The sequence below is a fragment of the Nomascus leucogenys genome, chromosome X, assembly GCF_006542625.1.
Source record: "Nomascus leucogenys isolate Asia chromosome X, Asia_NLE_v1, whole genome shotgun sequence".
Taxonomy (NCBI): Eukaryota; Metazoa; Chordata; class Mammalia; order Primates; family Hylobatidae; genus Nomascus; species Nomascus leucogenys.
In genome coordinates this window covers 39,500,415-39,526,765 of record NC_044406.1, presented here as the reverse complement: position 1 = coordinate 39,526,765, position 26,351 = coordinate 39,500,415, and the positions used below count along the sequence as shown (strand labels likewise).

At 47.9% G+C, this 26,351-nt stretch overlaps 1 protein-coding gene and 1 non-coding gene across 7 annotated transcripts; both read left to right on the top strand.

Annotated features, from left to right (window-relative positions):
• The first annotated feature begins 12,924 nt into the window (after nucleotides 1-12,924).
• Nucleotides 12,925-20,384, top strand: LOC100585881 (melanoma-associated antigen D4). 6 transcript variants are annotated; one of them, XM_003276872.2, is made up of 13 exons: nucleotides 12,925-13,064; nucleotides 14,018-14,228; nucleotides 14,494-15,327; nucleotides 15,752-15,955; nucleotides 16,059-16,122; nucleotides 16,316-16,395; nucleotides 16,784-16,875; nucleotides 17,502-17,581; nucleotides 17,667-17,709; nucleotides 18,101-18,163; nucleotides 19,107-19,221; nucleotides 19,547-19,977; nucleotides 20,173-20,384. In XM_003276872.2, the coding sequence occupies exons 2-13, from the start codon at nucleotides 14,019-14,021 to the stop codon at nucleotides 20,180-20,182; spliced, it is 2,226 nt and encodes a 741-aa protein (XP_003276920.2). In that variant the 5' UTR covers nucleotides 12,925-13,064; nucleotide 14,018; the 3' UTR covers nucleotides 20,183-20,384. The 6 variants fall into 6 exon arrangements, with proteins under 6 accessions (XP_003276920.2, XP_012354584.2, XP_003276919.2 ...); XM_012499130.2 differs by having other exon boundaries at nucleotides 19,547-19,989; XM_003276871.2 differs by having other exon boundaries at nucleotides 13,988-14,228.
• On the top strand, nucleotides 18,735-18,862 carry LOC115833459. The gene has a single exon (XR_004028889.1). It is a non-coding gene; the product is annotated as a small nucleolar RNA SNORA11 (small nucleolar RNA).
• Nucleotides 20,385-26,351: the final 5,967 nt, after the last annotated feature.

Here is a 26,351-nt window from a genome sequence, read left to right as displayed (position 1 = left end):
AACAAAGATGGAAGGAGAATGACTTTGACAAGTTGAGAGAAGAAGACTTTGGATGATCAGACTCTTCCGAGCTAAAAGAGGAAGTTCGAACCCATCACAAAGAAGCTAAAAACCTTGAAAAAAGATTAGATGAATGGCGAACTAGAATAACCAGGGTAGAGAAGTCCTTAAATGACCTGATGGAGCCAAAAACCATGGCATGAGAACTACATGATGAATGCACAAGCTTCAGTAGCCGATGCAATGAACTGGAAGAAAGGGTACCAGTGATGGAAGATCAAATGAATGAAATGAAATGAGAAGAGAAGTTTACAGAAAAAAGAGTAAAAGGAAATGAAAAAAGCCTCTAAGAAATATGGGACTATGTCAAAAGACCAAATCTACGTCTGATTGGTGTACCTGAAAGTGATGGGGAGAATGGAACCAAGTTGGAAAACACTCTGCAGGATATTATCGAGGAGAATTTCCCCAATCTAGTAAGGCAGGCCAACATTCAAATTCGGGAAATACAGAGAATACCACAAAGATACTCCTCGAGAAGAGCAACTCCAAGACACATAATTGTCAGATTCACCAAAGTTGACATGAAGGAGAAAATGTTAAGGGCAGCCAGAGAGAAAGGCCGGGTTACCCACAAAGGGAAGCCCATCAGACTAACAGCTGATCTCTCGGCAGAAACTCTGCAAGCCAGAAGAGAGTGGGGGCTAATATTCAACATTCTTAAAGAAAAGAATTTTCAACCCAGAATTTCATATCTAGCCCAACAAAACTTCCTAAGCAAAGGAGAAATAAAATACTTTACAGACAAGCAAATGCTGAGAGAATCCGTCACCACCAGGCCTGCCCTAAAAGAGCTCCTGAAGGAAGCACTAAACATGGAAAGGAACAACCGGTACCAGCTACTGCAAAAACATGCCAAATTGTAAAGACCATTGATGCTAGGAAGAAACTGCATCAACTAAAAAGCAAAACAACCAGCTAACATCATAATGACAGGATCAAATTCACACATAACAATATTAACCTTAAATGTCAATGAGCTAAATGCTCCAATTAAAAGGCACAGACTGGCAAATTCGATAAAGAGTCAAGACCCACAGTGTGCTGTATTCAGGAAACCCATCTCATGTGCAGAGACACACATAGGCTAAAAATAAAGGGATGGAGGAAGATCTACCAAGCAAATGGAAAACAAAAAAAGGCAGGGGTTGCAATCCTAGTCTCTGATAAAACAGATTTTACACCAACAAAGATCAAAAGAGACAAAGGCCATTACATAATGGTAAAGGGACCAATTCAACAAGAAGACCTAACTACCATAAATATATATGCACCCAATACAGGAGCACCCAGATTCATAAAGCAAGTCCTTAGAGACCTAGAAAGAGACTTAGACTCACACACAATAATAATGGGAGACTTTATCACCCCACTGTTGACATTAGACAAATCAACGAGACAGAAAGTTAACAAGGATATCCAGGAATTGAACTCAGCTCCACACCAAGCAGACCTAATAGACGTCCACAGAACTCTCCACCCCAAATCAACAGAATATACATTCTTCCCAACACCATATCACACTTATTCCAAAATTGACCACATAGTTGGAAGTAAAGCACTCCTCAGCAAATGTAAAATAACAGAAATTATAACAAACTGTCTCTCAGACCACAGTGCAATCAAACTAGAACTCAGGATTAAGAAACTCACTCAAAACCGCTCAACTACATGGAAACTGAACAACCTGCTCCTGAATGACTACTGGGTACATAACGAGATGAAGGCAGAAATGAAGATGTTCTTTGAAACCAATGAGAACAAAGACACAACATACCAGAATCTCTGGGACACATTCAAAGCAGTGTGTAGAGGGAAATTTATAGCACTAAATGCCCACAAGAGAAAGCAGGAAAGATCGAAAATTGACACCCTAACATCACAATTAAAAGAACTGGAAAAGCAAGCGCAAACACATTCAAAAGCTAGCAGAAGGCAAGAAATAACTAAGACTAGAGCAGAACTGAAGAAGATAAAGACACAAAAAACCTATCAAAAAATCAATGAATCCAGGAGCTGGTTTTTTGAAAAGATCAACAAAATTGATAGACAACTGGCAAGAATAATAAAGAAGAAAAGAAAGAAGAATCAAGTAGACGCAATAAAAAATGATACAGGGGATATCACCACCAATCCCACAGAAATACAAACTACCATGAAAGAATACTATAAATACCTCTACACAAATAAACTAGAAAATCTAGAAGAAATGGATAAATTCCTCGGCACCTACACTCTCCCAAGACTAAACCAGGAAGAAGTTGAATCCCTGAATAGACCAATAACAGGCTCTGAAATTGAGGCAATAATTAATAGCCTACCAAACAAAAAAAAGTCCAGGACCAGACGGATTCACAGCCGAATTCTACCAGAGGTACGAGGAGGAACTGGTATCATTGTTTCTGAAACTATTCCAATCAATAGAAAAAGAGAGAATCCTCCCTTACTCATGTTATGAGGCCAGCATCATCCTGATACCAAAGCCGGGCAGAGACACAAGAAAAAAAGAGAATTTTAGACCAATATCCCTGATGAACATCGATGCAAAAATCCTCAATAAAATACTGGCAAAAAGAATCCGGCAGCACATCAAAATGCTTATCCACCATGATCAAGTGGGCTACATCCCTAGGATGCAAGGCTGGTTCAACACACACAAATCAGTAAATGTAATCCAGCATATAAACAGAACCAAAGACAAAAACAACGTGATTATCTCGATAGATGCCGAAAAGGCCTTTGACAAAATTCAACAGCCCTTCATGCTAAAAACTCTCAATAAATTGGGTATTGATGGGACGTATCTCAAAATAATAAGAGTTGCTTATGACAAACCCACAGCCAATGTCATACTGAATGGGCAAAACCTGGAAGCATTCCCTTTGAACACTGGTACAAGACAGGGATGCCCTCTCTCACCACTCCTATTCAACATAGTGTTGGAAGTTCTGGCCAGGGCAATTAGGCAGGAGAAGGAAATAAAGGGTATTCAATTAAGAAAAGAGGAAGTCAAATTGTCCCTGTTTGCAGATGACATGATTGTATATTTACAAAACCCCATCATCTCAGCCCAAAATATCCTTAAGCTGATAAACAACTTCAGCAAAGTCTCAGGATACAAAATCAATGTGCAAAAATCACAAGCACTCTTATACACCAATAACAGGAAAACAGAGAGCCAAATCATAAGTGAACTCCCATTCACAATTGGTTCAAAGAGAATAAAATACCTAGGAATCCAACTTACGAGGAATGTGAAGGACCTCTTCAAGGAGAACTAAAAATCACTGCTCAACAAAATAAAAGAGGACACAAACAAATGGAAGAACATTCCATGCTCATTCATAGGAAGAACCAATATCATGAAAATGGCCATACTGCCCAAGGCAATTTATAGATTCAATGCCATCCCCATCAAGCTACCAATGACTTTCTTCACAGAATTTGAAAAAACTACTAAAAAGTTCATATGGAACCAAAAAAGAGCCCACATGTCCAAGTCAATCCTGAGCCAAAAGAACAAAGCTGGAGGCATCATGCTACCTGACTTCAAACTATACTGCAAGGCTACAGTAACCAAAACAGCATGGTACTGTTACCAAAACAGAGGTATAGATCAATGGAACAGAACAGAGCCCTCACAAATAATACCACACATCTACAACCATCTGCTCTTTGACAAACCTGACAAAAACAAGAAATGGGGAAACGATTCCCTATTTAATAAATGGTTCTGGGAAAACTGGCTAGCCATATGTAGAAAGCTGAAACTGGATCCCTTCCTTACACCTTATACAAAAATTAATTCAAGATGGATTAAAGACTTAAATGTTAGACCTAAATCCATAAAAACCCTAGAAGAAAACCTAGGCAATACCATTCAGGACACAGGCATGTGCAAGGACTTCATGTCTAAAACACCAAAAGCAATGGCAACAGAAGCCAAAATTGACAAATGGGTTCTAATTAAACTAAAGAGCTTCTGCCCAGCAAAAGAAACTACCATCACAGTGAACAGACAACCTACAGAATGGGAGAAAATTTTTGCAATCTACTCATCTGACAAAGGGCTAATATCCAGAATCTACAAAGAACTCAAACAAACTTACAAGAAAAAAACAAACAACCCCATCAACAAGTGGGTGAAGGATATGAACAGACACTTCTCAATAGAAGACATTTATGCAGCCAACAGACACGTGAAAAAATTCTTATCATTGGCCATCAGAGAAATGCAAATCAAAACCACAATGAGATACCATCTCACACCTGTTAGGATGGTGATCATCAAAAAGTGAGGAAACAACAGATGCTGGAGAGGATGTGGAGAAATAGGAACACTTTTACACTGTTGGTGGGACTATAAACTAGTTCAGCCATTGTGGAAGACAGTGTGGCAATTCCTTAAGGATCTAGAACTAGAAATACCATTTGACCCAGCCATCCCATTACTGGGTATATACCCAAAGGATTATAAATCCTGCTGCTATAAAGACACATGCACACATATGTTTATTGCAGCACTATTCACAATAGCAAACACTTGGAACCAACCCAAATGTCCATCGATGATAGACTGGATTAAGAATATGTGGCACATATACACCATGGAATACTATGCAGCCATAAAAAATGATGAGTTCATGTCCTTTGTAGGGACATGGATGAAGCTGGAAACCATCATTCTCAGCACACTATCACAGGGACAAAAAACCAAACACCGCATGTTCTCACTCATAGGTGAGAATTGAACAATGAGAACACTTGGACACAGGAAGGGGAACATCACACAGCGGGGCCTATCATGGGGTAAGGGGAAGGGGGAGGGATAGCATTAGGAGATATACCTAATGTAAATGACGAGTTAATGGGTGCAGCACACCAACATGGGACATGTATACATATGTAACAAACCAGCACATTGTGCACATGTACCCTAGAACTTAAAGTATAATAATTAAAAAAGAGCTTTGTAGAGGCTAGCTTTTTTTGAAAATTAAAAAAAAGAAGAGAAAAACACAAAATGTGTGACATGTGTTCTTGCTTTATGTAAGATTATTTTTAGATATATCATTATGTATATTATATAATATGATATATAGATAGATAGGGATATCCCATACTGTGTCTATTTCTTTTTTAGGACAGGGTCTCACTCTGTCACCCAAGCTGCAGTGCGGTGGTATCTTCTGAGCTTACTGCAGCCTGGAACTCCTGGGCTCAAGTGATACTCCTGCCTCAGTCTCCCAAGTGGCTGGGACTACAGGCATATGCCACCACACCTGGCTACTTTTAAAATTTTTTGTAGTGACTGAGTCTCACTATGTTGGTGAGGTTGATCTTCAACTCCTGGCCTCAAGTGATCTTCCTGCCTCGCCCCCACAAAGTGCTTGGATAACAGGTGTGGGCCACCACGCCAGGCTTCTTTACATCTTTGTTAATTATAATCGACATATGTTAGACTGAGCATATTTAACATATACGATCTAATAAGTTTTGGTATCACACCTGTGAAACAATCATTATAGTAATGACAATGAACAACTGTATTACAAACTAAAATATCCTCGGGCTCCTTTGAAATTCCAGAATTTTAATAAACGTAATCTTACTCCCTGCACCCTTTTCTTTTGGTTTAGCTTCTTTCAGACAGCATGTTTTCAGATGCATTTATGTTGTCGAAAGTGTCAACAATTCATTTCTATTTAATGCTCTGTAGTATTCCATTGTATGGACATAGCACAATTTCATAATTCATCTCCCTGTTGATGGACACTTGGGTTGTCTTCAGGCTTTTGGCTATTACAAATAAACTTGCTATGAATATTCATAAACAGGTAATCATATGAAAATATATTTTCTTTTCTCCTGTGTATGTCTTGGAGTGGAATGGCTGGTTTATGGGAGGCGAATATTTTCCTGGGTAAACGACTACCAAACCAATTTCCGAAGTGTTTCCATCATTCAGAAGTTCCACATCATTGCTAGCACTGGCTATAATCAGTTATTTTAATTTCAATCATGCTCGTGTATCTACAACAGTATTTAAATTTGATTTTAATCTGCATTTCCTGAATGATAAATGATGGTATCTTTTTGTGTGGTTATTAGCCATCTGTATATCTTCTTTGGTGAGGTAGTCTGTTGAAGTCTTTTTTCCATATTTATGGTTGAGTATTTGCCTTCTTATAATTGAGTTATAAGACTTGTTTATAGTCTAGAAGTGTCCTGTGTTGGATATAGATATATGAATTCTAAATATTTTATCACAGACTGTGGATTTCTCTTTCAATTTCAAAAGAATGGCTTTTAAAGGCCAAAAACTTTAATTGTGGTGGAATCAAATGTATTAATTTCTTTTCTTTTATAGTTTGTGGTTTGGGTGTCTCATTTTGAAAATCTTTGCCTAAACCAAAAAGATGAAGAAAGTTGTAATTTCCTCAAAGAGGGCATTACATAAGGGTAAAGGGTTCAATTCAACAAGAAGGCTTAGCAATCCTAAATATATATGCACCCAACAATAGGAGCACTGGCACCCAACAACACAATCACTCAGATTCATAAAACAAGTTCTTAGAGACAAACAGAGGGACTTAGATAACCACAAAATAATGGTAGGAGATTTCAACACCCCACTGACAGTATTAGACAGATCATCAGGCAGAAAACTAACAGAGTTATCCGGGATCTGAACAGTATACTTGACCAAATAGACTGAACAGACTATTCTACAGGACTGTACACCCCAAAACAGTAGTATGTACATTCTTCTCATCTGCACATGAAACATACTGTAAAACTGACCACACAATTGGCCATAAATCAATTTTCAGCAAAATAAAAAAAAAAAACGAAAAACTACCAACAACCCTCTCAGACCACAATACAATAAAAGCAGAAATCAATACTAAGAAGATCATTTAAAACCATACAATAACAAGGATGTTAAACAACCTGCTCCTCAGTGACTTTTGGGTAAACAATGAAATTAAGGCAGAAATCAAGAAATTCTTTGAAATTAATGAAAACAAAGCTAACACATACCAGAATCTCTAGGACACTGCTAAAGCATTGTTAAAAGATTTTAGTGCAAAATGCCCATGTCAAAAAGTTAGAAAGATCTCAAATTAATAATCTAACATCATACCTAGACAAACTAGAAGAACAAGAGCAAGCCAACCCCAAAGCTAGCAGAAAACAAGAAGTAACAAAAATTAGAACTTAACTGAATAAATTTAAGTTGCAAAAAACCATACAAAAGATCAGTGAAACCAGGTGTTGGTTACTTGAAAGAAAAAATAAGACTGATAAACCCCTAGCTAGACTAATTAAAAAAAAAAAGAGAAGATCCTAATAAACATACTCAGAAATGACACAGTGGACATTACCACCAACCCCAGAGAAATACCGAAAAACCCCAGAGACTATTGTGAACACCTATATAGACATAAACTGGAAAACCTACAAGAAATCAATAAATTCCTCCCAAATCAATCAAATACACCCTCCAAAGATGGAGCTGGGAAGAAATTGGTTCCTGAACACACCGATAATGAACTCCGAAATTGATTCGGTAATAAACAGCCTAACAACAACAACAACAACAAAACAACAACAACAACAACAAAACAACAACAACAGCAACAAGAAAAAAGGACCTGAGGAATTCACAGCTAATTCTACCAGATGTACAAAGAAGAGCTGGTGCCATTCCCACAGAAACTATTCCAAAAAAAAAACTGAGGAGGAGGGACTTCTCCCCAACTCATTCTATGAGACCAGCATCATTTTGATACCAAAATCTGGCAGAGACACACACACAACAAAAGAAAACTTCAGGCCAATATCCTTGATGAACATAGATGCGAAAATCCTCAACAAAATACTGGCAATCCGAACCTAGCAGCACATCAAAAAGCTAATCCACCACGATCAAGTAGGCTCCATCCCCGGGATGCAAGTTTGGTTCAACACACAAAAATCAATAAATGTGATTCATCATATACACAGATCTAAAGACAAAAAACGTATAGTGATCTCAATAGATGCAGAAAAGGCTTTTGATAAAAGTTAACGTCTCTTCGTGGTAAAAACTCTCAATAAACTAGATATTGAAGGAACATACCTCAAAATAATGAAAATCCATCTGTGACAAACCCATGGCCAATATCATACTGAATGGGCAAAAGCTGGACGCATTCTCCTTGTAAACCGGCACAAGACAAGGTTGCCCTCTCTCATCACTCCTACTCAACATAGTATTGGAAGACCTGGTCAGGGCGACCAGGCAAGAGAAATAAATAAAGTGCATCCAAATAGGAAGAAAGGAAGCCAAACCACCTCTGTTTGCAGATGACATGATTCTATATCTAGAAAACCCCATAGTCTTGGCCGAAAAGCTCCTTCAGCTGATAAACAACTTGAGCAAAGTTGTAGGATACAAAACCAATGTACGAGGATCACTAGCATTCCTATACACCACCACCAACCAAACTGAGAGCCAAATCAGAAAGGCAATCCCATTCCCAATTGCCGCACACACAAAAATAAAACACCTAGGAATACAGCTAACCAGGGAGGTGAAAGAGCTCCACAATGAGAATTACAAAGCACTGCTCAAAGAAATCAGAGCAGACATAAACATAGGGAAAAACATCCCATGCTCATGGATAGGAAGAACCAATATCATTAAAGGGGCTACACTGCCTAAAGCAATTTATAGATTCAATGCTATTCCCATCGAACTACCAAGGACATTCTTCACAGAGCTGGAAACAATTATTTAAAAATGTACATGGAACCAGAAAAGGAGCCTGGATAGCCAAGGCAATCGTAAGCTAAAAGAGCTATACTGTAAGACTACAGTGACCAAAACAGCATGGTACTGGTACTGGTACAAAAACAGGCACATAGACCAATGGAACAGAATAGAGAGGCCATAAATAATGTCTCCCATCTACAACCAGCTTTTTTTTTTTTTTGACAAAGCTGACAAAAACAAGCGGTGGGAAAAAAGACTCCATATTCTATCAATGGTGCTGTGATAACTGGCTAGCCATATGCAGAGGATTGAAGCTGGACCCCTTCCTTACACTATCTACAAAAATCCACATGAGATGGATTAAAGGCTTTAATGTAAAACCCAAAACCATGAAAACCCCGGAAGACAACCTAGGCAATACCATCCTGGACACAGGAGCAGGCAAAGATCTCACGACAAAGGCACCAAAAGCAATCACAGGAGTAAAAATTGACACATGGGATCTCATTAAACCTAGAGCTTCTGCACAGCAAAAGAAGCGATCAACAGAGTAAACAGACAACCTACAAAGTGGGAGAAAATTTTTGCAACACTATTCATCTAACAGAGGTCTAATATCCAGCATCTATAAAAAGCCTAAACAAACGCACAAGAGAAAAACAGACAACCCCATTAATAAGGTGGCAAATGACATGAACAGACACTTCTCAAAAGAAGACATACATGTAGCCAAGAAGTATACGAAAAACAGCTCAATATCACTGATCATTAGAGAAACGCAAACCAAAACCACAATGAGATACCATCTCATAGCAGTCAGAATGGCTACTACTAAAAACAAAAAATAGCAGATGCTGGCGAGGTTGCCGAGAAAAGGAAACCCATATACACTGTTGGCAGGAGTGTACGTTGGTTCAACCATTGTGGAAAGCAGTATCGCAATACCTCAAAGAGCTAAAAGCAGAACTACCATTTGACCCAGCAATCCTATTACTGGGTATAGAGCCAGAGGAATATAAAGCATTCTACCATAAAGACACATGCACCTGGACTATTCACTGCAGCACTGTTCACAATAGCAAAAACGTGGAATCAACCTAAATGCGTATCAATGACAGACTGGATACAGAAAATGTGGTGCATATACACCATGGAATATTATGCAGCCATAAAAAAGAACAAGGCCATGTCTTTTGTGGGAACATGCATGGAGCTGGAGGCTATAAGCTCAGCAAACTAACGCAGGAACAGAAAAGCAAATCCCACATGTTCTCGCTTATAATTGGGATCTAAATGATAAGAACTTATGAACACAAAGAAGGAAACAACACACACTGGGGTCTCCTTAAGGGGGAGGGTGGGATGACGGAGAGGAGCAGAAAAGAGATAACTATTGGATACTGAGTTCAATACCTGGGTGATGTAGTCGCATGTGCAACAAACCCCCGTGACACGTGTTTACCTATGTAACAAACCTTCACATGTACCCCCCAAACATAAAAGTTTTTAAAAATGTTACAGTGCAAGCCTATTGATGATCAATTCTTTCAACTTCTGTATGTCTAAACACCTACTATTTTAACTTCATTTGAAAAGATATTCATTGAGTATAGACTTAAGAGTTGACATTTATTTTTATTTCACGATCTTAAAGATGGTGTGCCACATGACTTCTGACTTGCATATTGCTAATGAGAAGTGTGCTGTCATTCTTTTTTTGGACATCTAAATGTTTCTTATGGTGTTTTTTCTGATTTTCTAGTTACTTAGGAGAAAGGGTAAATCTCTGGGAGAGCAGATAGGTAAAATGTCAGGAATGCGCACCATGGATTCTCTGTGCATAGCACCTTGGACATACTTTAGATTATGCGTGGCAACGTGGATGCCTCCTGAAAGCACAGGGCTCAGTGAAAAGAAAATTAAGAAATCTGGTGGATACTTGTATTTCCAGCCATGATGCATTAACAGGGACCGGATTTACCATCTCGCCCAAATACGTGTAAACCAAAAAGATTATAAGGCTTAACGTCATGGCACCACCTGCATACGGGACAGTGATCCCTGAGAGAAAGGGAACCTGACCAGGTGAGCCCTCTGATCGCCCAATTCCAGCAACTTCTTGCCCGGACAGAGTTTGCAGGCTGCAGCACAGGGGAGCTGAACACAACAGAGCCCGGTGGACGGTCTGAGTGAAGGACACAGAGTTGAGAGCTCAAGAGGGCCATGGGACCAGAATTTGCCGGGAGTAATGGAGAGGAGACAGCTGCACAGAGAGGCAGCTCTGGAGACCCTTCAGAGCTTGCCCTTCTGGATGCAGCGTATCAGAAAGGGGGGGGGGGTGGTGATCGATGACTCCCAGTTTCTGGAGTGAGTGGTTGTGTGGATAATGGCGCCATTTACTGAGACTGTGAAGATGGGTGGGACAGGGGGAACAGGAGCGATGGGGATGTGTGAGTGTATGGGAGGAGTGAGTATACCACGTGACCAGTTTTGGACAGGCAAACCATGAAGAGCCCTTGAGACTTCCAAGTGGAGATGCCACGTAGGTGGGTGAATGTATGTACTTGGACCTCGAAAGTGAAGTTCAGACTGGGGTTGTAGATTTTTTTGGAGTGATTAGCACGTAGCACTTTCTGAAGGCGTTCGTTTGCAGGGTGTGTTCCTCTCCCGCAGAGGACGTGTTACAGGGGAAGGGCTAAAGAGGCACAGGCGGCTGACAGGAGAGATTGATATACAACAGCTGGAGAAAGCCACAGAGCCAGGCAGAATGGATACTGGTCAGCGCAGAGTAAAAGCTGCTGTCCTAGCAATACCTTCCATTCATACACAGGGGTCCTGGTGAGGCTGACATAAAAACAAATATAAAAATCTACTACGAATTTTACAAACAGTCCAGGTTCGACTGCAGATGAGACCACAGCATTTTCTGCCTCAAAAGACATCCAAGTGGAGATGTCACGTAGGCGGGTGAATGTACTATGCACTGGGACCTCAAAAGTGAAGTCTGAACTGGGCTTGTAGATAGTGGAGTAATTAGCTCAGACACACAGGTGTCTAATTGTCCTGGCGGACACCAGGAGGGTCTCAGCGGCAGCGTGATTGTATCACTGATAAGGAAGAGGCCTGACAATCTGAGTAGAGAGTGAACCCGGCGGAGCAATTCTCATACCTGGATGGACCCACACAGAGCCGCAGAGGCGGGGGGCGAGGCGGGGGGAGGCTCTGTCTCCCTGTGTCCTGAATGCAGAGCATGAGCTTAGGCCTTCTACAGCACAAACCTTTCTTCTTTGGGACAGATGTTGGGGTGGGGGAGGCCTGTCACTCAAACGGGGGCGGCGGTGCCTCTGTCCCCAGGCCAGCAGGAGCAGGAGGTGGGCTTAGGAGTCCGGAAGACCCAGGCCCAAATTTTGCATTTTCTGTTTCCTGGCTCTGTGGTCTAGTTCATGCAATGTGTCTGTGCCTCAGCTTCCCGATCTGCCAAATGGGGATGCTGACATCCACTTCCCAGCGCTGCTGTGAGAGGAAGAAAAGCCCCAGCACAGATCCCTCTGTGACATACAAGCTGCATAAAGGGTAGCTGAGGAAGCAGATGTTCCCAGTATGTCTGGGGGCCAGAGAGTTGGCTAGTGGAGAAGCACACAAAGCGAAGTGCCATCCTCTGGCCATGTCCATTTCGTAGCCCCGCAGGTTGAGGATTTCCACTTGTTGCAGTTAGAGACCCAGCTTATTAATTGTGAGACCTCACTAATTGTGTCCTAAGGGGTCGTGCCGGGGAAACGGGGCATAGTGTATCCCAGACCAGGCTGGAGGAGTTTGGGTGAAAGGGCAGGGCACGACAGAGAAGCATTGTGCAAAAGTGGGGGGACTGAGAAGAGATGATTGGGTGGGTCGAGCTGCACTGCAGGGTATGAGTGTGCGCGCCTGCTGTAGGAGGAGGAGGAGGAGGAGGAGGAGGAGGAGAGGTGAAGTGGATCTGGCGGGAAGAGCCCCCCCCCCCTACCTTCGACCCCACCGCCCACCCACCCGCGGAATCGCATGCGCACTGGAGACCTGGAGGAAAGGGCTTTTGTTGGGAAAGCGGGCGGGCTGGAGGGGTCCGCGCATGCGCAGGCTACCCAGCCGCGGGGGGTGCACGGAGAAAAGGGGCGGGGTGGTCCGGGCTGCTGTGCTGGCAGCAGTAGGCGAGGGCGCGGCTGCGGGGTTCCTGGTGCTGAGGACGGACGCCATTGGAGCCCCCGAGAAGGTAAGGATCCAGCCCCAGACAGGACCGGGAGAGGGCGAGTGGAACCCGACACGCTGCGCCCTCCCTCCGCCTCCGGATCTGAACAAAGCCCAAGCACTCAGAACCGGAACCCCATTAGACTCAAGGTCTAGATAGGAGCCCCCATCACCATCAGACCCAGGCGCCCCGATCTGAGCCCTACTGAAACCGGAGCCCGGGATCCTCACCCCTTTAGCAGACCCGTGTGCTCCGAGCTGAGCTCCCTTGGACCTGAGGCCCCACCCCCACCCCAGCCACTCCTAGATTACTCGAACCAACCGAGCTGACCGCTTGCCCCCTTCCTGGAGTGCCCAGTCCTCGCGTTTGAGATCTGCAGCGCTCCGATTGGAGCCTCACCTAGGTCTGAGGCCGCCACTCCATCCGCCTCTAGTGCTCGAGTCTGAGCCCCACCTAGGCCCCCCGCCCGGACCTAGCCAAAGGTCCCTGGGGTTCTGTTTCGCTGAGCTTGCGGCTTGCCACTGCCCCCGTTGTCTGAGCTCTCCCATCTGCTCCCCCTTCATCCCGGTTCCCTTCTCTGGCCCTTAAATCCAAACCCTTTGTTTCTCTCTTCCCCAATGCATCCCCTTTGGGACTCTTCGGACCCCAGCCCTCAAGAACACCCCCTCGTCAAATCTAGCCGCTGGGATGGCGAGCCTGCCCATCCTAAACTCCGCTTTCAGTGCGGCGCCTCCTGCGACCTCCTCTGCCCCTTTCCTTGGGCTCTGTCCTTGACCAGGTCTACCCCATCAGAAAGCCAAACCGTCTCCCCCCCACCTCCCTCCCTGCGCCCTACTGCCTAATATTGCCTAGTAACCGGATGATTGTCGCCCCACACCTCCCGGGAGATCCCGCCTCCCATTGGATCCCGCCCCCTTCCCCTGCAGCTGCTTCACCCTCCCTCTCAGGCTGAGCTCTCATCTTCCTGGGACCCGCAGCATGGCTGAGGGAAGCTTCAGCGTGCAATCGGAAAACTACAGCGTTGAAGACATGGATGAGGGTAGCGACGAAGTCGGCGAGGAAGAGATGGTTGAAGGCAACGACTATGAAGAATTCGGTGCGTTTGGTGGCTATGGCACCCTCACCAGCTTTGACATCCATATCCTCAGAGCCTTCGGAAGCTTGGGTCCAGGCCTTCGCATCTTATCGGTGAGGCCCCTTCCTGGCCACCTGCTGGCCTGGGCCTTTCCCCTGTGAATGGGGGAGGGAGGAGGGGGGAGCAAGGAGGGTTGTGTGGGAAAGGACTGCCCAGCTTCCCCAAGCCTTCCCTCCCCTGCTCGGAAGAAGAAGATTTGGGAAGGTCTTGGGGTGTTCAGGGCTGACTGCTGGGAAGAGGCTGGCCAACACAGGGAGGCTAACACAAGTATGTCGTCGAGCGGCCCGCCTTCCCCAACCCCTCTCTCTGGCCTTGCAGAATGAGCCCTGGGAACTGGAAAACCCTGTGCTGGCCCAGACCCTGGTGGAGGCATTGCAGCTGGATCCGGAAACACTTGCCAACGAGACGGCCGCCCGTGCTGCCAACGTAGCCCGCGCCGCCGCCTCCAACCGTGCGGCTCGGGCCGCTGCCGCCGCTGCCCGTACCGCCTTCAGTCAGGTGGTCGCTAGCCACCGGGTGGCCACGCCGCAGGTCTCAGGAGAGGATACCCAGCCCACGACCTACGCCGCCGAAGCTCAGGGGCCCACCCCTGAGCCACCCCTTGCTTCTCCGCAGACCTCCCAGATGTTAGTCACCAGTGAGATGGCTGCCCCCGGGGCTCCGGCAACCTCCGCACAGTCCCAGACAGGCTCCCCGGCCCAGGAGGCCGCTACCGAGGGCCCTAGTAGCGCCTGTGCTTTCTCTCAGGCTCCGTGTGCCAGGGAGGTGGACGCCAACCTGCCCAGCACAGCCTTCCTGGGTCAGAATGATGTCTTTGATTTCACTCAGCCGGCAGGTGTCAGTGGCATGGCCTTCCCGCGCCCCAAGAGACCTGCCCCAGCCCAAGAGGCTGCCACAGAGGGCCCCAGTGCCGCCTCCGGTGTGCCCCAGACGGGACCTGGCAGGGAGGTGGCAGCCGCCCGGCCCAAGACCACCAAGTCGGGGAAGGCGCTGGCCAAGACTCGGTGGGTGGAGCCTCAGAATGTTGTGGCAGCAGCTGCTGCCAAGGCCAAGATGGCCACGAGCATCCCTGAGCCGGAGGGTGCAGCTGCTGCCACTGCTCAGCACAGTGCTGAGCCCTGGGCCAGGATGGGAGGCAAGAGGACCAAGAAGGTGAGATCCCCCTGCCCCCTGCCACCTCCACGCCCCCTTGCTCCTGTCCTTTCCTTCTCCTCCCTTTCCTGCTCCTCTCCTCCCTCTCCTCTCCCCCTTCTTCCTCTCTTCTCCTCTTTCCCCTCCTTCTCTCCTCACCTCCCCTCTCCTCCCCTCCTCTCCTCTCAGCTAGTCCATGTTTCTCCAACACAAGTTTGCTGAGCGTGTTTTCACTCCACGTAGTCCCTACCCTCAGGACTGGTGGGAGAAGAGGCTGGCTCAGTGCCTGGCACTTAGTAAGCACGCAGCACATGCCAGCCGCTGCTGGTACTGCTCTCATTTCCAAGAGCCTGCTACGGGTGAGGTGCGTGCCGGGTGCTTTTGTGTCTCACTTTGGCACGGGAAGCCTGGTAGCCCTGGGTCTCTCCTCTCTCGAATGATACAGTCCAAGCACCTGGATGATGAGTATGAGAGCAGCGAGGAGGAGAGAGAGCCTCCTGCGGTCCCACCCACCTGGAGAGCATCACAGCCCTCATTGACGGTGCGGGCTCAGTTGGCCCCTCGGCCCCCGATGGCCCTGAGGTCCCAGATACCCTCAAGGCACGTACTGTGCCTGCCTCCCCGCAACGTGACCCTTCTGCAAGAGAGGGTAAGAAGCCCACCCTCCCCCATCTCCCTCCTCTCCTCCCTTGTGGGCCACATCTCTGCTGTCACCCATGCCTTGACCTCCCCGCATGTTCCTCCTTCTCCAGGCAAATAAGTTGGTGAAATACCTGATGATTAAGGACTACAAGAAGATCCCCATCAAGCGCGCAGGTAGGCAGCCCGTGCCCCCTTCACCATCCCCTAGTCTGTGGGCATCCCTTTGCTTGCGTGCCGCGGCTGGTCCCTCCGTAGCCCCGGGCCGGGGGCCTGGCTGTGCCACCCTCGGCAGGGCTGACCAAGGGGCTACAGCTCTGTGACCCCTGCTCAGCCCAGGTGCTTTCTCCAACTCTTCCCCCTCCTGCAGACATGCTGAAGGATGTCATCAGAGAATATGATGAACATTTCCCTGAGATCATTGAACGAGCAACGTACACCCTGGAAAAGGTGGGTGCAGGATGGGAGCAGCTCTGTGGAGGAAGAGCGGGCATGGGGGTGGGGTGACCCTGCAGCCCCTCAAGGCCCAGTCTCTGGAGCCATCTCTCACCTCTCCGACTCTGAGCTTCCACTGCACTGGCAGTTTGACTTGTGCTTCCTGCCCTCGGCTTCTCTCTCTCATGCTCTCTGAGTCTCTCGCCGTCTGGCCAGGTGGGTCTCATCGCCTCTGCCAGCGTCAGCTCCCACAGCGAAGGTCTTCCGTGCGCTGTCTTCTTCTGCCCTCGCTCACGAGTTTGGATTCCTTGCTGAGGAGCAGTTCTAACTGGGAATCACTGTCTGCCGGCAGGATGCCCAGCATGGGGTTTGGATCTCACACTCTGTTTTCTCCCCCATGTAGAAGTTTGGGATCCACCTGAAGGAGATTGACAAGGAAGAACACCTGTATATTCTTGTCTGCACACGGGACTCCTCAGCTCGCCTCCTTGGAAAGTAAGAAAGGGAAGGCGGGTCGTGGCCTTCCTCCGTGGTGTCCCTTCCCTGCCCACACCCCTTCAGTGAAGCAGGAAGACGGGGCTTGAGTGCGGCGCACGGCTCCCACACACAGCGAGGGCTGCCTGGTGACCGCTGGATGAAAGGAATGATAGCCTGGGGTGAGGCCTTGCTGCCGTCAGGTCTCCCCAGGTTGCTGCCGGGCTTTATCCCCAAAGCTTCGGAGGAAAGTGGCTTGCCTCTTTCTCCTGCCTGCCTGGCCTGGGCCCGGCAGAGCTGGCCTAGGGGACAGCTTCCTCTTCAGTATAGGTCCTGATGTGGAAGCGGCAGGACAGGTCTGGAGCCATCTCTGGACACACGTTTGCCATTTGCAGAGCTTCGGCTCCCTGCCTTGCCCTGTCCTCTGCAGAACCCTGTCAGGGAAGTGTTAGTACCCATGTTTTATAGAGGAGGTGATTAAGTCTCAGGCGGAGGTGCGAATGGTCTGCCAGCAGCTAGTGAACTGTGCCTGTCCTGGGAAGAGTTCCCCTCAAGCTGGGAAACCTGAGAGAGGCTAGTTGGGAGAGCCTGGTGGTGTCTCTCAGGCAAATAGCTGCCGAACAGGATTTCTCTTTCCACACCTTTAGAACCAAGGACACTCCCAGGCTGAGTCTCCTCTTGGTGATTCTGGGCGTCATCTTCATGAATGGCAACCGTGCCAGCGAGGGTGAGTGGCTGGACCTGGAACTGGGGGGCTGCCCATAGTCTCATCTTCTGGGTGCCAAACTCTTGTACCTCCTCTCCCCTCGCAGCTGTCCTCTGGGAGGCACTACGCAAGATGGGACTGCGCCCTGGGTATGATTGGCCTCTCCAGCTCCTCCCCTCGGTGCTGTCCTCTGGCCAAAGAGGTCCTGGGATTGCAATAGCCTGGTGGTCTGGCGCAAGGGCGTGGGGCGCCCTGGGCTCGGTAGAGAGCAAAGGATCTCACCGGGGCGGATGGGGAAGCAGTGCTGGACACTGCTCAGCCCCCTTTCTGTTCTGTGGCCCCAGATGACATCTAAGAGGGACAGTCAGAGTCAGGGGTTCCATCAAATCCCTACCTGGGGCATCCCTGACCAACAGTCCTCTGGCTTCTGCTGCATGCCCAGGCCTCCACAGCGACTCCCCGTGGGCTGGGAACTCATAGTCATGCTAGGGAGGGCCCCTGCCACCGTCTCTGCTCATGGATTCCTTTCCTGGCCCTCAGGGTGAGGCACCCATTCCTCGGCGATCTGAGGAAGCTCATCACAGATGACTTTGTGAAGCAGAAGTAAGTATCACCTGAGCTAACTGCGGCTCTCACTCGAGCATCCTTTGTGTGCTGGTCTGGCTGAGAAAGCAGTTCCCTATCCCAAATCTTCAACTGGAGTGATGGGTGTCTCTGGCCTGGGAGTGAGCGGCAGTGGGGGTATGCCAGCGTGTGGGGAGCCGAAGGCCAGGGCGGTCTTGGGAAAAGGGAGCGCACATCACCTGAGAACATGGTGTGGGGTGTGATAATGGCCACTATCTCCTTGAGCACCTGCCCTGTAGACTGACACAAGAGTTCCCCCTGGTTTACACCTAAGGAACCCGGAGCTCAGAGAGGGGACGTCTCTGAGCATGGCTCCCAGCCGGTAAGGGCCTCAGCCCAACTCTCCTGATTTTCAGGACAGGGGCCACCCTCTCCCCGTCCCTGGAGGACTTGCCAACGCACAGGCGTGCATGCACACCAACAAAGGGTCAGGACTTGAGGAGGATGCCTGGAGCACGCTTCTCCTGGCTGACTGGTTCTTCCTCTCCAGTCGTTTCCTCTGGTGGGCCTCTCCAGGGCTCCGCCGGGGTGTGGCCAAGACCCTGGAGGTGGGGTGTGCTCAGAGCAGGGGGCCTGAAGAATGGCTCCTCTGTTTACAACACACCCAACAGGAAGCTGGGGTCATCGTGGTGAGGGGCACAAACTTGTGGCCTCCCTACAGACAAATGCCCTACACGTGGCCCTCCTGCACCTCCGCATGGCTTCCGGGAAGACCAATGGCAAAAGGCTTTGAGGGCCTCACTTTTGCAGGCAGAAGTCCTGGGAGTGGGTTTGGGAATGAGTGAAGGGCTGGAGGGGCAGGGCAGTCCTCTTCCAGGAGCTGAGCTGCGGCATCGGGTTGAGGAGGGGCCCCCTGGAACCCATCCGTTCAGCAACAGGTCTGCTTGGCTAGAAGCAAAGTTTACTTTCCTCTCATGCCAAGGTACCTGGAATACAAGAAGATCCCCAACAGCAACCCACCTGAGTATGAATTCCTCTGGGGCCTGCGAGCCCGCCATGAGACCAGCAAGATGAGGGTCCTGAGATTCATCGCCCAGGTAAGGGAGAGCCTCTGTTGGGTGCCCGGCACCAGGGGTGGTGCTCTCCACACCTTGCGTGTTTCTTGGTCGAGGCCTCCTTCCCATTACCCCATATTCCAGTGAGGGTACCAGACACTCACAGAGGCACCTGAGCACCCTACACAAGGTCACAGATGGGGCAAAATCCCAGGTCTGGCACAGGAGAGTAGGAGCCCCCAATCCCTGTGGTCCTGATTTTTGCCGCCGTCATTGCACAAAGCACACAGGAGGGGGTGAGGCGGGTCGCGGGTGCTCAGCCACTGTGGGGTAGCTCTGTGTCTATGCTCGCCCTTTTCCTCCTCAGAATCAGAACCGAGACCCCCGGGAATGGAAGGCTCATTTCTTGGAGGCTGTGGATGATGCTTTCAAGACAATGGATGTGGATATGGCCGAGGAACATGCCAGGGCCCAGATGAGGGCCCAGATGAATATCGGGGATGAAGCTCTGATTGGACGGTGGAGCTGGGACGACATACAAGTCGAGCTCCTGACCTGGGATGAGGACGGAGATTTTGGCGACGCCTGGGCCAGGATCCCCTTTGCTTTCTGGGCCAGATACCATCAGTACATTCTGAATAGCAACCGTGCCAACAGGAGGGCCACGTGGAGAGCTGGTGTCAGCAGTGGCACCAATGGAGGGGCCAGCACCAGCGTCCTAGATGGCCCTAGCACCAGCTCCACCATCCGGACCAGAAATGCCGCCAGAGCTGGTGCCAGCTTCTTCTCCTGGATCCAGTAAGAGTTTCGGTATAGAAATGAGACTCTGCAGGAGGGCTGCGGAGCGGGGTGAGATGTCAGAGGGAGGGCCGGCGTGGGGGCGTTGGGGGCAACGGCAACAGCATGGACGGATACTTATTTTGTTACGTATACCCCTCCCTGGTCCGCTTGTGTCCACGGATGTTGTCACTTTGGTTTCTTGTGCTTTTATAGGCACCGTTGATGAACTGCAGCGATCTTACTGGCCAAGCCAGAGCGCCTCCTCTCAGATTCCTTCTCGACACAGCACCCTAGGTGGCTTCTTCCTGTCAGTCGGAGGTGGCATGCAAGATGAAGCTCTCTTTGCTCTTCCTGCTTTCATTTTGTGCTTTTCCTTGTGCTTTCATGTTTTGGGTATCAGTGTTACATTAAAGTTGCAAAATTAATTTAGACGCTTCTTCCTTTACCTGCACACCCATTGCCATACCTGGCCACGCTTGGGCTTGTAGCAAGGAAACTTCTTCAGGCTCTCTGGGGTAGGTGGGCCCCACCTCTGCCAAAAAGGCCCACAGGGACAGGTGGGATGCTGGGAGGTGCAGAGGTTGGTTACGCCTGAGTGTGCGACCAGGAGTTTGGAGAGGCCCCAGTGTTCATGGTTATGTGATTTTCTACAAGCCTTGCTCAGCAGCCCCAGGGACATGGCAAGAGGTGGGGCCAGAGCAGGGGCGGGGTGGAAAACGGCAGCTTGGTGCCACTGCCCCTCCCGCCGAGGGACAGGTCCAAGGCTCTCACCAGGACCCACCTCCCACACCCCCTCCTTGGAGACGATGTTCCAGAACCCTTGGCTCATCATCCACACAGTTCAGGACCCCGTCCTCGGTACAGAGTCTGACGGACAAGGAGGTGGGCCCCGCAGTGATGTTCGCAGCCCTCCAGTGGGTAGAAGGAGGGGCCGTGATTGCTGAGGGAGCAGGATGTAATAAAAACAACGCACGGTGCACGCGCACACAGTCCCTTGCCTGTGACGGAACGGCGGCCTGTTTGGGGCTTCGCAGCCCTTCTCCCCCAGCAGCAGGGCTCTCCCAGTGAGGACAACACCAGGCCTACCTAGGTCCTGGTGTGTTCAAGGGCTGGGTGATGTCTGGAGGGGTCTGAGGTAGGGCTGCACGTGCTTCAGGTACAAGACGGTGAGGGCAGAGACAATTTGGTCTCCTGGGAAGGGCTCAGTGGTAGGCAGGGACAGTGTCCAGGGCTTTCTGGAGTTCCCCGGTAATGTCCAGGGCTTGGGAGGACAGAGCCCTAGATAAGGAGGGAAAACATAGCAGTGGAAGGCTCCCTGATTCCCACCCCCCCACCCAGCCCCAGCCTCTGTTTCCCCAGGAGGGGCTGCCATCTCCGCCACGGCCAGATCCTGACCTAGACGGGGCTACCTAATTTGGGAGGCCCAGTGGAAAATGAAAACACGAGTCTCCTTGTCAAAAACTATGAAGGATTTCAAAACAACAACAGCAGAGCATGGAGCCACATGGGGAGCCCTGGTGAGCATCGGACTGCATTGGTTGCACACCCCAGAAGCTGTCCGTCAGAAAGGCTTTGGGTGGGTCTCCATGTTGGCTGCCGCTGTGATTTCTGCTTCTCTGGTGCTTGGGTCCGTGCTTGGCCACACTGACATTCTGGGACTCTGACAGAAATCCAGTCCCAAAGTTTTACTGGAACACACACACACACACACACAGGCACACAATGGAGTCCCCTTCCCTTTATGTCTCCTGGTTTGTGGTCTGGGCTGTGGAAGAGATGAGGGATGCCTGGGACTCCACCCCTGGCATCATAAATTTAATGCTATTTGGCCGGAACCTCCCCAGACACCCTTGTGCACATAGCGGGTACATGCCTGTCCTTGGATCAGGGTGGGGGTAGTCACCATAAGCCACAGGAGTGAGTTTGAACACTGTGTGCAGAGGGCACTTGAGATACGGAAGCTCCGCTGGAAAGGAACAGGAAGCAGCCCTCAGAGGCAGGGTGCCGGCCAGATCACGGCCTCCTCCGGCCTCCAGGCTTGCTGGACACTCCCCCTTTCACATCACTTTGCCGCGGTGGGGCCTCACCAGGGACCCCCTCCCCCTACCCTGTAGGGGCAGCGCTGAGAGCAACTGGGAAGAGAGGAGGAGAGCTGGGAGGCGGGAGCGCCCTGGTGGGAAATGGGGACGGACTGGACTGCGCGTCCTGCAGGAGGGTCAGACCGGCCACCCTGGAGACGGCCACCACCTCACTCACATGGCAAGCAGGAGACCCAGGCAGGCTTCCCCCCTGCCCCCAGCCTGGGGCCTTCTGCAGACCCCACACTGCAAAGGCCCACAGTCCATGTCAGCAAGTGTTTTCTGAGGCCCTGCTGTGGCAGTGGACAGCACTCACAGCCTTCTCCCAGCCTGGCCCGCTCCCTCTGATCACCCCTGCCCCAGGCCTGGCGATGGACGAGCATTCGTGCATTCACTTGTTTCCAGTTATTGACATTATGCATAAAGTTGTTCTGAATATTCAGGTACAATTTCTCATCTGGGCCTACGTTTCCATTTCTCCGGCAAGCCCGAGAGGTGGGGGCAGTAAGGCCATTTCACGGTCTCAGCCAATTGAGGCTCCAAGAGGGGAGACCCTCTCCCCAAGTCACACAGCCAGGAAGCGGCAGAGCACAGACTTGAACCCGGGACCCTCTGAGGCCAGGGTGCGTGCACTGGGCCCTGCTGTCGGCCGCCCCTGCCATCCAGGGGCTCGCAGTGTCCTGGGGGTGATACACCCACCTGCTGGGCACTCTCTCCTGACACCCACCCTCCCACCCACGTGCACATACCGCTCCCCATCTCCCTTCATTGTGCATGATCGCCACCCCTCACGGCTTCTCTGAATGACAGGTTCCACCCTAGGTTTCTGAGGCCTGCCACCGCCCTCGCAGCCTCCTGAGACATCAGGTTGGGTGTTTTCCTTCCTGGGCATCCATCCTGCTGCTCCTCCTCGTTTTTGTCGTCATCAGGCCCTGGGCCAAGGGGGTTTTGCCCACTACCTCATGACACCCTCAAAGATCGTCTGAGCTACTACTGTGCACTTGAAGAAACAGACTCAGAGAAGGGAGGTGACTTGCCTGAGATCTCTGACCCAGCTTTGCCGCTGCCTCCACTAGTGACCTTGGCCCAGCCTCTTCTCTTGACCAGTTGCATATCGTTTGGTGGTTTGGTGTGGCATGTGAAGAACCATTCACATGATTTGCACATTGATTATTATTTGTCGTCTTAATACTGAATTATAAGAGTGCTTTTTTGCGTGCAAACTTTTCCATTGTCGGGTAGCGTATATCGCAAACATTGCCGCAATGAATGGTTTGCTTTTTCATTTCGCTGATGATGAAAAGCCAGATTTCCAAATTTGATGAAATTCACTTAACGTGTTTCTGCGTGGCTATTGCTTTCTGTGTCATAGCTATAAGAGTCCTTCGCCTACAGCAAGTTTTTCAAGGCTTTATCCTGAATTCTCTTCCAGAGGTCTTATGCTTTAGCTTTTTTGTTGACATTTAGGGTCTTCACAAACTTCAGAAGTTTGAAATCATACCAATTATCTTTTCTGACCACAGTGGAATGAAACTAGAAAGCAATACCGGAAGGAGAATTGAAAAAGTCACAAACAGGCGGAAATTACAACACTCTCTTCAATAACCAGTGGGTCAAAGAACAGACCACAAGGAAATTAGAAAGTATCTTGAGACACATGACAATGAAAACACCACATACCACAACTAAGGAGATGCAGGGAAAGCAGTGTTAAGAGGGAAGTTTATTGTGGTAAATGCTTACAGCGAAAAAGAAGAAAGATCTCAAATCAACAGCCTATCTTTGTGTTGCGAGAACTAGAAAAGGAAGAACAACGTACACCCAAAGTTAGCAGAAGGAAGGAAGTAATAAAGATTAGAGCACAAATAAAGGAAATAGAGAATAGTCAAATAATAGGAAAAAAAAAACAATGAAACTAAGAGCTGGTGTCTCTGAAAAGGTGAACATAGGATAAGCAGATTAAGAAAAAACAGAGAAGGGTCAAATAACTAAAATCAGAATGACAGAGGGGCATTACAATTGATACTACAGAAATAAAAAAGATTATAAAGAGAAGACCAGGAACAACTATACCCCAACAGATTTGATACTTTAGAAGAAATGGATAAATTCTGAGAAACATACACGCTGCCAAGACTGACTCCTGAAGAAGTAAAAAATCTCAGATCTTGACAACTCGTAAGGAGACTTAAACAGTATTCATCAACCTCCCAACAGAGAAATCCCCAGGACTAGATGGCTTCAGTGGAGAATTCTACTAAACATTTAGAGAAGAATTAGGACCAGAAACACACACACACACACACACACACACACACACACACACTTCCCAAAAGAATGTTTATGCATGCATATTCAACAAAAGTCTAGCACACCGAGTTCAACAACACATGAAAGGCCCATGACCACGTGGGATATATTCACGGAATGCAAGGAAGTTTTGATCAATGAAAATCAACTAATTTAGTGTACGGCATCAACAAAATGAAGACAAAACCACATGATCGGCTCAATTGATGCACTAAAAGCATCTGACAAAAGTCAACCCCCTTCGTGATAAAAACACTCAAACTCCTTGGAACAGAAGGAAACAACCTCAACGCAACGTCACAAAAGTCCTATATAAAATACTCATTGTGAACACCGTACTCGATGGCGAAAGAGTGAAAGCTTTTCCTCTAAGATCAGGAGCAAGACAGAGATGCCCGCTTTTGCTACTTCTTCTCAACATAGTCCCGGAAGTTCAGAGGGCAATTAAGCAAGAAAATGAAATAAAAAGGCATCCTTTTTATTTCACTTCATTTTGTTTTTAGAAAAGGCATCCTTTTTATTTCCTGTATTCTAAATAACCCATAGCTCAAGGAAAACATCACCAATGAAATCACAAAGTATTTTGAACCTGAAGAAAACTTATGGGACATATTTTAATTGTCTAGATTGCATGAAAAAGAAAGGCACAACATCTGTATCTTTCTCAACAATGTTGAACAACAGATTAAATCTGAAGAAAGCAGAAGAAATGAAATAACGATAAAAGTATAAATCAGTTAAAGATAAAACAACACAGCCAGAGGTGGTTTTTTGTAAAGATGATGCGATTAAGGCATGCCTTGTGTGGGCCTGAACAAAAAGGAAGCAACCCGTGTCCGGAGTGGCTAAGGAGACATCACTATGGGCAACGAAGGCATTAAAGAGATCATTATTCAAAACCATGAGCAACTTTATGCCCACAAATGTGAAACTTTGGATATAATTTACACATTTCAAGAAAATACAACAAAATGACAGAAAACAGACTAAACATCTGAATTGTCCTACAAATTGTAAACGGGCGGAATCTGAAGGAAACGACAGCAGCAGTCACAAGAACCTACAGACTCTGATGCCGCCACCAATTATTTCTACAAAACGTTTGTGAAGGAAGGAATGTCAATCTTACCTTCTTGCCAGGTAACATAAAAAAGGGGAAATGCTTCCCATCCCATTTTATGAGGCAAAAACCTTAAAGGGCATGGTAAGAAATGAAATGCACAGGCCTATCTTTCACATAAGCACAGAAGAAGAAATCTTGAATAAAGCACTAGCAGAACAAATCAGTTAAATCTCCAAAAAGGAAAACGTATCACAAACAAGTCAAGAGTATTCTAGAAATGAAATGGTTCAGCGCTTGAAAAAATCTATCTCTCAGAAGTAATGTGTGGAGGAGAAAAAATATGATATTCCCTACAGACGCAGGAAGGGTATTTCATGGGTTTGATTTATTTAAATGACCATGCACTTATGATAAAACCTCTTAGCCAACTACGAACAAAAGGGAACTCTCTTGATTCCGCTGGAATACCTTTTAAAAGCCTATGAAAACAATGATACTTACTGGTGACATGTTGACAGCTTTCCCTCTGAGATGCGGGGGGAAAAAAAAAACAGATACATCCACTGTCACCACTCACAGTGCCATGAAGGAAGAAAAAGTAATCAAAGCAGTCCTGCAAGCACAGCCTTAAATGCATACGCACGTTAACCAAAGGACATCCTTGTGAACGTGCACCATGATAATAACACTAACACTCCAGCGCTGGAAACTACTGAAGAGTCCATTAGAAATAAAAGGCATGAATAAATTGCGGCATCGTCATACAATTCAAAATACTGCGCAGGAATGCAAAGAAACGAAATTCGGCTACGGAGCACAACAAAAGTGAATCGCAAGGAGAAAAACCTAATGTTGCCAAGAGAAACCCGGATTATAAAATACGTACTATACTGATTCTACTCATGTGTAATGCGTTCACAAACAGGCAGGATTATCTTCAA

Excerpts from the sequence above, each read along its gene's own strand:
- LOC100585881 (XM_003276872.2), top strand. The coding sequence starts at position 14,019 with ATGGCTGAGGGAAGCTTCAGCGTGCAATCGGAAAACTACAGCGTTGAA. Across the intron at positions 16,396-16,783 it reads CAACGTACACCCTGGAAAAG|AAGTTTGGGATCCACCTGAA; the intron begins GTGGGTGCAGGA and ends TCCCCCATGTAG. Across the intron at positions 16,876-17,501 it reads TCAGCTCGCCTCCTTGGAAA|AACCAAGGACACTCCCAGGC; the intron begins GTAAGAAAGGGA and ends CCACACCTTTAG.